Raw genomic sequence first — 13,241 nt, forward strand, 5'->3', positions numbered from 1 at the left:
CACAAGAGGACTGAACACAGTATTTGTGCTTAAGAGCCATTTATGTGTAATAAGGTGTCACATTTTTTAAACGGTCAATTCGCAGAGGTGGCAAAAATACACTGACACTGTACTTGAGACAAGTGCAAATAGTTGTGTAGAAAAAAGGTAGAAAAGAGATACAGACTCAACACTAAAGTAATGATGGACAAAATAAGCTTCATATAGCACGTGATATTTCTTGACTCCTCTAGATGGCACTCTTGGTTTAAAGATAATGGCTAGTACAATGGAAATGGATAATTTCTACTTTCTACTATCGTCTATCTTTATATGTGATACTTGGAGGTTATCTTAGCCAAATATCATCCAATAATGTTTTAAGGAGAGCTATGTGTTTACAAAAATGAATGTCAAAAATAGTAAGTCCCAACATTTTTGAAAAGTACGATTGAACCGCAATTGTAGTCCTACACTATGACCACTGGGTGGCGACAAACGCTCATAAAGAGCTCATCGTGGTTTCCATGGTGGTTTCCTTACTGCTCGTCAGTAAATCAATCATAATCACTTTGGGAAAGCAACTGTTGATTTGATTAGGGAGTGCGCGTTTAACTTACTGAAGCATTTGCAGCATAATCGCCAAATATGAGTGTGTTTTTTTTACACCCCTGTAATACAAAAAAAGCAATAATAACAATGATAATTATCATTATTATAATAACGACAACAATAACAGCAGCAGCAGCAATAACAATAATACATACAAAATCTAAGTTGGAAATTAATTTTATTATGATTTATTTAAATTAACAAACACTGCTATTTACATATTGCTGTTTTTTTTTCATTTTGAATATTTTTAACAGTTAAAGCATTTGGAAAATAAGTAATAGTAGTTGAAAACAGGCAATAGACAGTAGATGACATGTACAGTAGAAGATTTACGTCAATGGCTTTTCTATGTGTGTTGAAGAGCTGCAGACAAATTTGACATACAGACATAAACTCTCTTTTTGGTTATCAGTTCTTTTCTTCCTCTTTTTGGGTCACACAGGAGCTGATATTTCTTCTTGCATCTGCATGAAACCCAAATATTGCCAAAAGAGAAAAACATTTGCGCAAAGGTAGCACGATATTGTATTTAAAAATTAAAAATAAAATAAAAAACCCAAAAAAATGTCAATTTGTCTGCATCCAGCACATGATCATCTAACTTTTAACTCTCAATTTTTTTTATTTTTTTATTTTTTTTTTAGGAATGTTTGAAGCGTAGACTGACGTCTCAACTATTACTGCTTTGTGCTTCTCAGTGCAATCACCAATATCTTTGCCCATTAAGTTAGACATGTTTAAAAACAAAAACATAAAACTTCTCCCATGATGTTTCATTTCAGGCCAGATGTCTTATTATTATTTCTGTATTGCAAAACACTCTTCATGATCTTTAGTTAAGCCATTCAGGCTTCCACTGAGGTACCAAGTACCTTGATGTTAACCCCCCCCCCCCATTTTGTTTTTTACTTTTAAAAAAAGACAGCTTTACAAACACAGTATAAACAAGGGTTGACATCATTGGCAGCTGGTGACAGTCTGGTTAGACCACAGTGGCTTTTTTTTCCATATTCGAGCAAAAATCCCTTTTTTTCTCACACAAAGACGCACAAAGAAAAGGATTACAAGTGTCATACAACCCTTTTTTGGCTTTGTTCAACCTGACCTGCCTTGAGTGGCAGTGTTGACAAAGGTAAGACCTTTTTTTCATGTGAGCAAAAAGGGTGAACGTGAGAGCCAGTGAAAGAACTTGTTTGAAAAATTCCTGATGTTGCACAACGGCCCCATTTGTCGATTCGATCCCTTTGGTAAGACCATCACACAGCTTGCGTGAGCGATATCCCCGGCATCGATATCAAGTTTGTTTTGAATATGTAAAGATCAGGTACAGAAGCACACCAATACTAGTCGAGCGCTTTGACGAAGGCGCCGTCCATTTGTAACACCGAAGACCGTAATGCTTTTCTACAGGCAGATGAGGGAGAAGACGAAGTCTCAAAAACACGTTTTTACACAGTTAGAGATGAATCAAGGTCCGTGTATAACAGGACACGTTAAATGAAAATAAAGACGAGGAAGTGTTTGCTCAGTGTCTCTTTTAGTTGATTCGTCTTGGCAGAGTGCAAGTGGGCATGGCTTTTAATTCTTCTAAAAAATAGATTTATATAGATATATATATATATATATGTATATATTAGGAACTCATTTCATATATCATCTGAAGTCCCAAAGGCCAGATTTGAAGGGATTAAAGAGTCTTGAGTAAACAATTTGACACTGTAAGAGTTGAAATGGCAAAGCGATGACGCGTCGACGGTTGCCGCACACACGTTGTACAAGTCCGACCGAACACACTGAAGCAGGACGAGAAGAAACACGCAGCGTAGCCCTTGTGGGGTCTCCCTGCCAAAATGGGGGCACGGCTCACATGATCAGCTTGCTCCAAATGCGCCCCGGGGTCTTTCGATCCCGCCGCTCGCTCGCCTTGGGCCACAGTGTTTTTGGTCGGCGGACCCTCTCACAGGGCCAGGAGGGTCGGCGAGTTGAGCGAGTCCGACGACTGATCGCCGCTGCTGCTGCTGCGGCGGTGGGCCTTGGAGCAGGACTCGGAGGAGGGCGAGGGGCTGTCGGGCTCCAGCATGCTGGGGTAGGTGAAGATGAGGTTGGGGGCGTTGAGCGCGGCGGCCGGGGTGGACGCCGCCACCACCGGCGTGTTGAGGCTGTCGCCGTCCGTACAGTACATCCCGCCCAGGCAGATGGGCTTGATGACGGAATGCTGAGGTTTGCCCGCCGCTACCTCCGCGTCGTCCGGCTCTTGCTTCACCACCACGTGGTTGACGTGTGGCCGGGCCATCATGTTGGGGCGCATGGTCAAGGGCAGGGGGGCGCACTGCTGGTGCTGATGGTGCTGATGGTTCTGATGGTGCGCCAGAGCCGGGTGGCGATCCTCGGTGGGCAGCTTGCACACGGGATTGTGGGCCACCAGCATGAATTCCAGCTTGTCCTTCTCCTTCTGGAGGGTTTCGATCTCTTTCTGCAGGTCCGCTTTCTCATCCTCCAGTTTTTCAGTCTCCTGATCAGACAGAAAAGAGAGATCCGGTCAACAACTGCCCTTCCAAGCTCAAAAGTGTGACTGGTATTGTTTGGAACACATTCTGTTACTTTGCAAATCACTTTAGCACGCTAGCTAGCTAGCTAGCTAGTAGTGATAGACAAATAAAGCTTCATGAAGCACTTGTGATATTTTTTGACTCCTCTTGACGGCACTCTTGGTTTAAAGGTGCCAGTTAGCTAGCTAAACAGCTAACTAGACAGACAGACGGATAAATAAAGCTTCATGAAGCACTTGTGATATTTTTTGAATTCTCTAGACGGCACTCTTGGTTTAAAGGTGCCAGCTAGCTAGCTAAACAACTAACCAGACAGACAGACAACTGATTCTTTAAGAAGCACTTGTGATTTCACTCTTGGCTTAAAGATGCAGTGGGAATGTAATCAATTTCCATCGCCATTATCTTTAAACTAAGAGCACCATCCATAGGAGTCAAAAATAAAAAAAATATTGCAAGTGCTTCATGAAGTTTCATGGAGCTTAATTTTCCCTTCGCTAATAGATAGCATTCTTCCTTTGTACTGTTTCTATGGCTACCAGTAATTGTGACATGGGGTAGTTACATACGTCTGACAAAAGAGGGCACTATTGCACTGCCTCTTTATTTTATGTTTGCGTCTTTTTTACTTGTTACTTTTTTTTTTTTACTTGATGGTTTGTGTGTGTTGGGGACCATAACGCACAATTCATCACGAATGCGAGCCAGACAGGAAAGATAAGGTCACATGCTGTCTGAGAACTTTGACTCATGGGCAAAGGTATGAGGAAGTCGTTCGCCAAGGAAGCGCACAAAGAGAAGGTGTGCGATCAGAGCTCAGTCGTGTGTGACTCGATCGGATCGGAACAGACATTCCCTTATTTGGAATTCAAAAATAATCAGCACAAAAGAAAGGCATTTCTTTCAGTCGTGGAAGCGACATGTGTAGCTGTTTTGTGTGAGCAGCTAACAGCATTCCGGGTCTGCGAGATGATCCCGATTTGCCGCAGTCCTGCATTCACAGAAACATCTGCCTACAGCAAATTCCATTCCTGGGAGTTTTGAAAGTCTCAACAAGTTTGTGGTCATTGAAAATTGGCATAATTGGTTCATTTTGTTAACGCCTTGCAAAGGAGGGCAATGTATCTGTCCACAGCTGTCGAGGAGAAAGAAAGGTTCTATACTTTTGCCGTTTTTTTATGTAATGACCTGGGGGGGGGGGGGGGGGGTCAAACCAGTATTGCCAGGTTGTGACTTGAGGTGTGGAGTACATTTACTCATCTAACTATTGTACTGCTGCCAGGCTGTGAACGGCTTTCGTCATCATCTTGTCTGTGGCAACACTCAACACTAAATAAATCTAATAAATAAATAGCTAAAAAAAAAAATCGGTGTGCTTTTTTTTGCAATTTATGAAATAGTGAAAATTTATTAAATAAATATGTATTAAAAAAATGGTGGAACTTTGCAGTAAATTTGCAGAATAATCTTTGTTGTTGCTGACAAACTTCTGCTCCATTTCAACCAATTTATCAGTAATTTAGTGAAAACGAGTGAATATTTACTTTGCAAATTGACTACTAACATTGTGTGCCTCTAAATTTTGTACGTGCGCCCCTAAAATGCCAGAGTAGGGGCCACTATACTCCTAGCAAAAAAATAGATAAAATAAAAATAAAATAAAATTATGTTTGAAGTCCTGCATAGAAAATAATTTTCTTGTCACACATTTTATTTTTTCTTGTAACATTTTTAACGTCTGTGTTTACATTTTAGGATTAGAATATGTGGGAGGCCAATAAAAAAAACAAGATGGCTGCTGAACTTTTGGGGTTCTTACTCACCCCTTGCAGCATCTCCGTCAACTCGCGTCTGCGGTTGCGACATTTGGCGGCGGCCAACTTGTTCCTCTCACGCCGCACCCTCCTCTTCTCTTCTTCTTCTGGGGTGAGCTGAGGGTAAAAAGCAAGGAATGCGGTAGTGTGTTGGGAATTCACATGAAATGTATTATATATAAAGCCTTAAGGCATAATGCTAGGATGAATGTGTTTTATCCTGCGAGGAACTACGCGTTCACACTGAGGTGCTGCTTGTTTGGTTTTTGTATGAATACAACTGGAGAGATGTCAGAGTCAAGGGTGCAACTACAACCCTGAGCTGCGTTTGGGGTGCCTTGCTCAAGAGTTGGGTCGCAAAACTCCGACGTTTTCAGACTGTCTATGGGAATAAACAGGAATGCAGTAAACACTTCTGCATCCTGGGTTCTAGGTTAATGATCACACTTTTTTTGTTGTATATTGCGTGCTCCGGAATTCCACTTTTGACCACTAGATGGTGATACACTTATTTAGTTGGCGACATAACTTTGAAAGCGCAAAACCGGAAGGACAGCACAGCTTTATTTTTGTGTAAAATTATTATATTTAATCTGCTTTAATCATGTTTTTAAGTGTACAGAAAACTTCCTTTTATAATGTACATCTTTGGGCGAGATTATTGATGTATACTGTGAAAAGATAAGCTTATTAGTTTGGAAAGACGGAATTTGTTTACTGTAAACACGGTGGGATCGATTACACTGTACAATATTTTTACATGTTATCATTGCTCTTGCGCTTTCTCTCTCACAATAGAAGGTGATCAAAGTGTTTGTATTATTTTAAAAGTGATTTTAAAGACCGTACAAATTAACTGATATATGCCTCAAGAGTATTTAAGTCGGCTATTTCTATTCAATAGCATGAATTTCACTTAGCGCAATGGTGGTCTTGAACGTAACCATCGCGTTGGAGGGGGTTTTACTGTAAAGAATGATTTTATTTAAAAAAATAAAGGTTGGTTGCAATATATTCCAGCATAATTCCAGATTTGATTCAAATACAATTTGATTTAGCTTGGTCCTTCTTTTTTTTTTTTGCATGCTTTGTGTTGTAAGCCAACTTCGGATAGGTCGCTGCTCAAGTGAAGTAAAAAATAATAATAATAACAATAAAAAAGAGGTAATACTCTCGCATCTGGGCAAACAATGCTATTTATTTAGCATGGATGTCTGCCTATGACATGAGAACATGTTTCTGTTAATACTTCAATATGAAATATTTCCATTAAATGCAAAGTTTCCAATTGTGAACACTTCCAAAATTCTCACGGAAAATTACCAGAAAAGTCATTTCTTTCTTCCTTTACAAAAAAAAATAAAATAAAAATGATAATTTAAAAAAATACCAGAAACGTAGCCCTACACAAGAGCACCATGCCAGTTCCCCAGAAGCACTTATCTAACAACTAAATCCAATTTTATTTTTTACAGCCCTCAGCCACCCCCTTCCCCCCCCTCAAAGCTACATTCCCTCACCTGCTCGTCCCTCTTGCGTCGGCCTCTGGCGTCCCCGATGGAGCGGATGACCCCGGGACGGGCCAGGGGGTTGTGGCCCAGCAGTCCCTGCCCGTTGCTCAGGTGATGGCTGTACGGGTGGGAGCGGGAGTACGGGTTGGACATGGAGGTGATAACTGTGGGCTGCACCATCCACTGAAGGTCTTGGCTTGTTGTGATTGCATTAATGGTGGGGATGAAGGCACTGTTGGAGCCGGGCATGTCAACCCTGTATTTCTGAAAGGAGCCAGAGGACATATGGTAAGCATGTTGTGGTTCGAGCCCCATTGCACATTTTCCACCATTACTGCTCATGGTAATAATGATTCAGTCCACATAGAGTGGGAGAGTGAGATAAGCAGTGAATCATGTGGGGAAGCCCAAGCTGTCCTGTTATCACTCGTCTTTACCACTGAAACTCGGAAACCAGATGATTACACGCAGGTGTTAGGAACAACTTGTTGGGTTGAGGAGAAGCTGCTCTATTAATCATGCGTCCATGCGTTATTTACGCACGTCCTTCTATTCCAGTTATTCCCAACCTTCCGTCGGATATCCCGGCAGTCTTATGGAACTTTTTGTTTATCTGGTGACTCATTTGTTCATTGCCTGTGAAACACGGTCAGTTCCAGTAAACCGGGAAGCAGCACGCCGCGCTTCTGGACGCCGTGCCTTTAAAATGCGAGCGTTGATTTTGAGACACGAAGCGAATGTTTCCGGCAAGCACATAATATAAATCAGTTAAATGGTGGCCGTGTTTCAATTTTACGCAAGACATGAGATTCCACGCAATAAATTAGACGTGAGTTTGTGCTGGATTATTTGCGTGAGGGTTTTCCTAAGAAATAATCACTTCCTGGATGTATGATGAAACTCCTCTGTTGCCAGTATTGCTACGTTTGACTGTTTATTAAAAGCGCGGCGCTATCATCATTTCCAATCCGGTTGTCATTTAAATGTGTCCATATAGTCGATGCCGCATCCCACGCACTCACTCTTCCACACTATTTGACAATTTTTAAACGCATCGCATCCACATGCCGAATTGATTTTGCCTGTTGCACGCATGTCCAACTCTATTTCCGTGCTATATTTCATTTATATCGATGCGTGTGAAAGCTCCAGCTGGGGCGCAATTTCACCGCAAATACTCTTTTCAGAGCAACCTAAAATGGTTTATAATGAGCCAATAAGTTGTTTCGATTTACATATGGAGAACAGCTAAATTACACCTTCGCATCCACGGGCGCCACCGAAAAAAATACTAGCAGCCGGTTTCGCATCAATTGATACTGGTGCAACTTGTTTCAACCGCAACACGCGCTCACACGCACACGTCGGAAGCATCGCGGTTCGGCTTGCGGGGTTTGTTACCTGGTAGGTGGAGGTAGAGATGGGGCTTCCGATGCTGCTGCCGCTCGTAAAGGACTCGGGCTGGGCCGGAGAAGTGCTGCTGCCGCGGGACGACGTGTCGTAATTCCCGGAGTAGTCCTGGTACATGATCCAGGAAAAATAAAAAAGAAGATATCAGGAGACTTGTGTGCGGAGTTTACGGTAGTAAATCCTCGCTCGTTTCAAAGGCACCAAGAGGGTGTTTTAAAAAAATTAAAAAATCCTCCGATTCGACTGCTTGTTAGTTTCCCAGAAAAGAGTTGCTAAAAGGTGCAGCCGTGGAAATGTAGTCACTTAGAACATCACAGTGATGTTAGGAGGTGATTGTCCGTTTGTTATTCAAGAGGTGCAAGGTGCGCGAACTTGAACTTAAAAGTTAAGATCCACGCAGTTGACACTCACTTTAAAGTCGTTTTTTGCCTGTCGACCCTTCTCTGTATTTTCCACGTTCTTGCCGATTACGCGCGATCTGTGGCGTTCAGGGAACACTTCGATGTTCGGGTTTTTTTCGTATCTTTTTTCTTTTTCCTTTTTTTTTTTAACCACACTTCCTAGAGATGACTCACTTCAATGGCACTATCGAGAAGTGCAACTGCTTTTCAACACCGACGAAAGAACCCACGTCACACACATGGGCGTTGCGACTTGAGCAGAAAGGGAGGGGGGCATCTTTTGAATAAAGTGGCCAAATAGACCGCGCTGTTAAATGCTTCCTCCGCTGGATACTGGCGTAAGAATTACACAGTGGATACAACCGAAATAGACTCCTTAAAACGTACGAGGACATTTCTGGACCGGTACCGGACGTCAGAGGCAGCTGGGAGGTCCACGCTTGTTTATCGTACTTGATTCGGTCCATTGACGCATGTTTCCTAAAATGGGCAGTTGCGTCAGAAAGTGCACAGTGTGGGTTTCCTTGGTAAAGGAAACAGCGCGACGTACTGGAGCTGGAGGGATTCCCTCCCGGTTGAGCACCGCCGCGGCTTGCGGTACGCTGGTCGGAGGGCCAGTCGGAATCCTCTCGGACTCGGATCTTTTGGATCCACTAACGCGGCAGTCACTTTTCTTTTTCTTTCGCAGAACGCCCGAGTCATGTGACGTGCGCCACAATTCAAACACAAACGGACCTGTGCGCTTTCCCACTCGCATCTGTCCGTGTTAATTAACATTATATGTCCAATGTCTCGTGCACAATCAAGTCATTGTGCATTGTGGGTTCATTTAAAGCATATTAGTCAAAGCGTGTATAGTCGACCTTGCATACAAGCGACTCGCCGCTTTTAGAATTGGAAAGGGACCGCAGATCAGGTTGAATTGTAATTCGGATGTACACTGCACAAACAAGGGCACGGAGCCCAGAAAATGACACGTTGCGCTACATGAAATGGCGTATTAGGTGTAATCCAATCGGCTATGCTTCCTATTTTAATCTGCATCAACACTGCTGGTTGAGCCCAGCTCCCTTCAAGCTGTTTGCCGCGCGTGGCTTTGCCAGACAGAGTTGTCAAATAAAGTTTCGGCAGCAGGGGAAGTTCTACAACTGAATGGGAGGGGGGTGTAATCATCGTGGGGGCGTGCGGGGGTGGGGGTTCTGAAAAGGACTCATTACAAGAAAGCGTCATTTGGACCTGAAAATAAGTCAAACCTTTCCAATGTGTCATTTCTGTCACCCTGCGCCCGAGGCGTTTGGTTTAATAGCACATGTTCAATCAGCTTGCTTTTGTTAAATTATATTAATTAATGAATATTATTTATCAGCTGCCGGCGGCACAGATTTGCCGTTGCTAGGCGACACAGTTTCTACTTAGAATGCTTTGGAGAAATGTAATCAGCTATGTAATTGATGTTCGAACAGTGTTGCCTTTTCCTTCCTAACCTTATCTTAAAAAAATATTCTGTGTAAATATATTTATTTGATTCAAGATAAAGATTAAAATAACTGTAAACAAAATAAGAAAAACAATGTTGCCTAAATGCTAATATTTAAGTAGCCTATCTCAAAAAGCAGATGACACCCTCGACTGGTCGCCACTCAACGACCATTCACAGTCCTAGTCACACTGTCACAGAGTGGAAACTGCATGGAAGTCAAGTGAGTGAACCACTCTACCATCAGTGACAATGAATAAATCATCATCCATAAATCATGTGTGAGTCAGTTTGAAATACAATTTTCTCAGCATCAGCAGAATTCCTCTGATTCATTTTTCCTTGTTATGGCACATGTTCACAAGACCTACTTGTTGCTCGGTGTTCATTGGAATCAGTCAGAACCACCACACCGGTCAATGAATAATAAAAAAAAATATACCGTTAAGTACTTCCCTCATAAGTAGACTACACCTCTCACATTTCTGCAGATATCTCATTCTACTTTTTCATGGGATAACACTGAAGAAATGACACTTTCACACACTGAAAAACAGTCAGCGTACAGCCCACATAACAGTGTAAATTTATTATTCCCGCAAAATAACTGTAAATACAGACGTTAAACCTCTGGCAACAAAAGTGACTACACCCCGAAGTGAAAAATGTTGGCACACGGCATCAAATCAGTCTGCATGGTTATCAGAAAGAAACATCTTCTAAAGATGATACACAAGAAAGGACGTGGATTACAGGAATCATGTCCTGTGGTCTGATGAGACCCAGACACATTTATTTGGTTCAGATGGTGTAAATTAAGCTGCATTTTGAGTTATTTTGAAGGAAACAACATGTCACAAATTGACATGATGACATCATCTCCAAATGTTGTGTCCTTAACAACAGTCATGTGTGTTTTTAGGGTAAACAAAAAACAAACTAAAATGAAGTAAGGGGAATTCTAAGGTATCAAGACAGCTGATTACTAGGTCAGGTCAGAAAGTGTATGGGATGTGTTTGTAGAGTATCTCCCCGCATCACACATCATAAGGAATCATCTCCAAAGAGAACATCTTCTCCCACCGTGTGCTTTCGCCACACAAGCTGCAAACAAGAGGCTTACCTGGCCCTGACTGACCTCATGATGCCTTCAAGGACCCGTCTGACAACAGGATTAAAAACAGGTTAACAATAACACATCCCATAAAGCACCTTGTTGCATTTGCCTGTAAAAAGTTCCTGTCTAAATACTGGAAAACACTTCTTCAAACTGCAGTTGAATTTAATAATAATATTAATAATAATAATGATGATGATGATGTAATACTCTTGCTAACCTGGATATTAGCTCGACATGATCAGTGTGGCTAATCTGTCAGCTCAGGTGCTGGCAGCAGTATGCACATAGGCACCAAAGTGCTGACTCGGGAGTAGTGAGTGGGTTAAAAGAACACTCAGGGTGACTGACACTTGGATTTGTTGTTGTCCTTGTGGCCTATTAACAGTCAATACAGTACATTATGATGTGAAAAAGCAATAACGTTTTCTCGTAGTGATGTGAAAAGTACCTTTGTGTGTGTGTGGCAGCAATATGCCATTCCCCGCTCGTGTGCAAGTTAGACCTTTTAATAGAATCCTAAAGAGCACTTAGGTCGGGATGCCCACTGCGGGAAGATCACTTTAAACGGCGGCTGCGCGCCAGACTGGCAGACTGCTCCTGTGAATTAAATAACCATCTTTTTGCGACGTGTGACTAGTTGCCATGGCAACGCATGTAAAGCAGTCAAACACAACAACGTGGGGGAGATCATTTGATCCTGCCTGACCTCCAGAGTGCGGGATTGTGGAGAGCAGGAGAATATGCAACAAGGCTAATCACATTCAGGTGTGCGTGAGACAAAGCAGCCACGTGACGACATCTTATGTCAATATCAGCATGTCTAGACAGCATATTAAAAGAATACATGACACTTTTCTGCCACATAAACCACATTTAGTAATAATTTTTTTTTAGAACTAGAAATGTGAATTATTCGCACCACTGCTATAGTGCATATATTTAAGCAATTGTTTTTGTTTGTTTTGTAGGTATTTTGTTTTCACCCAGAAACATATTGGGCAACACTCAAGTCTACTGGAAGAGATTCCTAATATGTCCCTAACTCAGCTCCAGTAAATAGTAATCGTACCCACAGAGCAGAGAAAATATCTTTCTTGTGAATATTGTTGTAGTCTGAATGTGTTGTTGTGACGTGTGTGAAGGCTTATAACTACTGTAACGTCTATGCTAATTGTGTTTGGCATTATATGTTAGCATCAAGCTAGCTGACTTCCCTTTGACAAAATTCTGGTTTGGCTGAACATGTTGTTTAAATGAACAATATTTAACTTGGACCAGGTGTAACAAAAATAAAGGCCTGAAGCAAATATGCATTTCCTCTTCTGTGGAGAAGTGTGTGAGACTGAGAACAGAATACAAAATACACACTATGTGAGAATTGTGTGCTGTTTAACAAAAATTTGAGTGAGAATGAATGATATTGTTGTGTTGTGTACTCGGTCACAGGCATGTTTGCGTGGCAACGCGTGTGTGGGAAGGGCACAGTCGTGTTACGTGCACTCTTTCACACCTGAAAGTTTTAGTACATGTATGGGAATGTTTAATATAATGTTCATTAGCTGGCTAAACTGTTAAGCAATCAGTCAATAAAGTCTATCAAGGTAGTGTGTAAACGCCTTTGGGCCTCTGACGACGTTAGCACAAATGAGTTTGCAAACTTGGACACTGGACAAGAGAGACGAACCATCCTTAGCTAGCTAGTTAGCTTAGCATTAACTTGTAGTACGACGCGGATGCAGGGCTATTATAGTTTGGGAATTTTCGTTTTAGTTAGTCTTTATTTAATTTTTTTATTTTAATTTAGATAGTTTTAATTACTTTTCAGGGTGGTTCTGTTACTTTTTTGTTTTTTCCCATTAGTTTTTGTTAACTAAAAGTCACAGGACAGCCATTTTGTGACTCCCACCTCGCGAGCAGATTGCTGTATAAACGATACGATATGCGTATAGATGAGACACACACAGCTCGTAGGCTGTTAGTATAAGGCCGGAGGCGAGGTGGGGGTGTTTATGCCTGGGTGATCCCTATTTTTTAGCAAGTAAAACTTTTTTATTTTAATTTTTTTTTTTTTTATAAATAACAAGTGGACGGTATGTGCTGCTTTGAAGATCCCCTTTTTCTTTTATCGCTCAGTTCCTTCGACCCCAATATTGGATTTGGCAGAGGCATCTTTTGTTGAATTTCAGTTATAATTTGTTAAGTTTTCCTCCTGTACTAAATATCATTAAGCATATAATTTGTACATGTATTTAAGGCAAGTTGTAAAATGTCTGAAGTCCAAACAAATATAAAACACCATAAATCATGCTGTTTCTACAATTTTGATACTGTAAATGTATAGGATCGTATGCCGAGAAACGTTTCT

The 13,241-nt window shown here is 41.6% G+C and overlaps 1 protein-coding gene across 1 annotated transcript; it reads right to left on the reverse strand.

Annotated features, from left to right (window-relative positions):
• Window positions 1–750: 750 nt before the first annotated feature.
• On the reverse strand, window positions 751–8,466 carry fosl2 (FOS like 2, AP-1 transcription factor subunit). The gene is made up of 4 exons (XM_086094579.1): window positions 7,870–8,466; window positions 6,478–6,732; window positions 4,967–5,074; window positions 751–3,106 (listed from the first exon to the last, which is right to left on the reverse strand). The coding sequence occupies exons 1-4, from the start codon at window positions 7,993–7,995 to the stop codon at window positions 2,552–2,554; spliced, it is 1,044 nt and encodes a 347-aa protein (XP_085950705.1). The 5' UTR covers window positions 7,996–8,466; the 3' UTR covers window positions 751–2,551.
• Window positions 8,467–13,241: the final 4,775 nt, after the last annotated feature.

The sequence above is a fragment of the Leptonotus elevatus genome, chromosome 14 (assembly GCF_054856555.1).
Source record: "Leptonotus elevatus isolate MCC_2025b chromosome 14, RoL_Lele_1.0, whole genome shotgun sequence".
Taxonomy (NCBI): Eukaryota; Metazoa; Chordata; class Actinopteri; order Syngnathiformes; family Syngnathidae; genus Leptonotus; species Leptonotus elevatus.

Coding starts and splice junctions, on each gene's coding strand:
- fosl2 (XM_086094579.1), bottom strand. CDS start 7,995: ATGTACCAGGACTACTCCGGGAATTACGACACGTCGTCCCGCGGCAGC. Junction 6,733..7,869: donor TCTCTACCTCCACCTACCAG/GTAACAAACCCC, acceptor GGCTCCTTTCAG/AAATACAGGGTTGACATGCC. Junction 5,075..6,477: donor GACGCAAGAGGGACGAGCAG/GTGAGGGAATGT, acceptor TTTTACCCTCAG/CTCACCCCAGAAGAAGAAGA.